The sequence below is a fragment of the Cricetulus griseus genome, unplaced genomic scaffold, assembly GCF_003668045.3.
Source record: "Cricetulus griseus strain 17A/GY unplaced genomic scaffold, alternate assembly CriGri-PICRH-1.0 unplaced_scaffold_48, whole genome shotgun sequence".
Lineage (NCBI taxonomy): Eukaryota > Metazoa > Chordata > Mammalia > Rodentia > Cricetidae > Cricetulus > Cricetulus griseus.
This window is the reverse complement of record NW_023277230.1, coordinates 56,743-59,974: the sequence shown is the minus strand read 5'-3', so window position 1 is coordinate 59,974 and position 3,232 is coordinate 56,743. Positions and strand designations below refer to the sequence as shown.

Genomic DNA, 3,232 nt, shown 5'->3' with positions numbered 1-3,232 from the left:
CCCTTATTTCATTCATAAGGTTTTTGTTCTTTATGTGTTCCTTCATGCATCTGAAGTGAAATGTGCTGAGCAAAGGCTTTACCACACTGAATACATTCATAGGGTTTCTCTCCAGTATGTGTCCTTTTATGTGTTTGAAGATGACTGAGCTGTGAGAAAGCTTTACCACACTGATGACATTCATATGGTTTCTCTCCTGTATGTGTCCTTTTATGAGTTTGAAGATGACTGTTACGAGCAAAGGCTTTACCACACTGGTTACATTCATAGGGTTTCTCTCCAGTATGTGTGATTTTATGCATTTGAAGATGACTGTGCTGAGAAAAGTCTTTACCACACTGATTACATATATAGGGTTTCTCTCCAGTATGTGATCTTTTATGCACAAGAAGAACACTGTGATAAGAAAAGGTTTTTCCACATTGATTGCATTCATAAGGTTTCTCTCCAGTATGTATTCTTTTATGCATTTGAAGAGTATTTTGTTGAGAAAAGGCTTTACCACACTGACTACATTCATAGGGTTTCTCTCCAGTGTGTCTCCTTTTATGCATTTTAAGATGACTGTGACGAGCAAAGGCTTGGCCACACTGATTACATCCATAAGGTTTCTCTCCAGTATGTGACCTTTTATGCATTTTAAGTGTACTTTGGTGAGTAAAGGCTTTGCCACACTGATTACATTCATAGGGTTTCTCTCCAGTATGTGTCCTTTTATGCGTTTGAAGATGACTGTGCTGAGAAAAGGCTTTACCACACTGATTACATGCATAAGGTTTCTCCCCAGTATGTGTCCTTTTATGTATTTGAAGATGACTATTACGAGCAAAGGCTTTACCACACTGATTACATTCATAGGGTTTCTCTCCAGTATGTGTGTTTTTATGCACATGAAGTGCACTCTGATCACTAAAGCCTTTACCACACTGATTACATTCATAAGGTTTCACTCCAATATGTGTATTTTTATGCATTTGAAGATGACTGTGCTGAGCAAAGGCTTTACCACACTGATTACATTTATAGGGTTTCTCTCCAGTATGTGTCCTTTTATGTATTTGAAGATGACTGTGCTGAGCAAAGGCTTTACCACACTGATTACATTCATAGGGTTTCTCTCCAGTGTGTGTCCTTTTATGTATCTGAAGTGTATTTTGCTGAGAAAAAGCTTTACCACACTGATTACATTCATAGGGTTTCTCTCCAGTGTGTGTCCTTCTATGCATTTGAAGTTTACTGTGACTAGTAAAGACTTTACAACATTGGTTACATTCATAGTGTTTCCCTCCACTATGTGTTGTTTTATACCTTTGAAGATGACTGTTATGTGCAAAGATTTTAAGACATTTTGTATATGTAGAAGGCTTCTCTCCAGTTTGGCTTCCTTCATGCCTGCAAGGAAAATAGGCATGTAAATGCTTTACTCCCTTCAATACAATGTTAAATCTTGAAATATGTATAGATTAATATTAAAATTTTTTGCAATTGTGAAGAACAATCATATCTTACACACTTATCACTGTTTTACACTCATATTTCCCCTACATTAAGGGTTGTTTTCAATCTTTGAAGAGATTGTTTTGCATCTTTGAAGATACAAGTACAGGTATAATCCTCTAATGTATGTTTTTAATTTTTGTACCTTTATCTACAGGTGATTTTTTTACATATTGAGGAGAACTGGGAAAATTCAGATCTTTATTACCATTATTGAATTTTGAAAATTTCCTACACTTTGGGTCATACAACCTTTGCTAATGAACTAGAACAAACAGAAGTATGTACACAGTCCAAGATTCATTGGCCTTTTCTTCAGAGTGAACTTGTTGGTGTATTATCAATGAAACAGGAAAATAAATTACTTCTACACATGAATCAAATTCAACAAATATGCTTAAATTAGCAGTACTAAATCTCTTTTAAATATTCTGTGGGAGTGGTATATTATGCTGTCCATATTCATTTGCTCATATGGCTTGTATCCTGAGTCACACATGATGGTTAGTAAAGGAAGTTTACCAAGAAGAGGCTTCCATATTTACTTCAGTTTGACTTTCTGTTCTTTATATACATGTGCTACAGAGATGAAGGATTCTCTGCAATACCTGCCCCTTGACATTTGAGAGTAATTTGCCCCATCACTAACCTTACACAAGTAACAGCAATTACATGAGTAAAACTAAATTTTCTGTGCAGTATTTTTTCAATGGTAGGTATGGAGATATGCTTATCACATCAATCATGTGTATACTTTTAGTGATATAGGGAGTAAGAACTGAATGGAATTACATTCCTATAGCATGGCTCTCATGGTGTGATGATTCAAGTGGTAATTTCTCTTATGTTGTTGTTAACTTGTTTTCATTCTCAAAATGTTGTTTTGCTAATGTAGTTTACCTAATGGAAATTGAGTTGCATGGTTTTGTGAGAATTTAAAAATCTTTAATGCAATTTAAGCTGTGCTTAATTACCCTGATGTTTCTGTTTCAAAATTCAGGAAACATTTCAATTTCTTCAGAGACACTATTCTATGAACTTGTAAATGAGAATTACCTTTCATGTCTTTTAGAACTTGTGCAATGCTCTTCAGTAGTATTGTCTTCCCAACTGTATCCTAAAATGTAGTGCCAGAAAATATACATTTACTATTGAAAAATGTGCAAAATTTAAGTTATTGTCTTCAGGGAACTTTAGAACAGACTGATTTAATTAACACATTCTTTTCTCACTTTCAATAAAATTAAAGAGCATCAATAACCAATTTATCTTGTCCTATTATTTTAAAATATGAAGTAAAATACATTCTTACCTATATCAGTGAGGTTCTTGTAGGTCTCCAGCATCACATCTTTGTAGAGATTCTTCTGAGAAGTATCCATCAAAGTCCACTCTTTCCAAGTGCAGTCAATATGCACATCATCATAGGTAATGGGATCCTAAAATATCACATACATGTGTGCAACTGAAAACATAATACTGACAATATTCTATATATATATATTTCTGTAGAACATTATTTTAAGATATGTTACTTTTATGCAGGATACAGGCAGGAAAACACAACTGATGAAATTTGCAAATACAAGACAGAACAGTATTTTAAATTTCCTGCTTCACTGAAATGTCTCAGTGATACAGTAGCCCTGTAGACTAAAGATGGATGCCCAATGTTGCAGAAAAAGTTTGAGTGACTGTCCAGGCACTCAGGTGTCTCTGTCATTTGTAAAGTCTA

The 3,232-nt window shown here is 34.5% G+C and overlaps 1 protein-coding gene across 1 annotated transcript; it reads right to left on the bottom strand.

Annotated features, from left to right (window-relative positions):
• Nucleotides 1-8: 8 nt before the first annotated feature.
• LOC113839034 (zinc finger protein 431-like) lies at nucleotides 9-2,936 on the bottom strand (the record flags this gene model as incomplete). The annotated part of the gene is made up of 3 exons (XM_027434496.2): nucleotides 9-1,392; nucleotides 2,554-2,614; nucleotides 2,810-2,936. Coding segments are annotated over 3 exons (1,572 nt in total), but the record flags the coding sequence as incomplete, so codon positions are not given.
• Nucleotides 2,937-3,232: the final 296 nt, after the last annotated feature.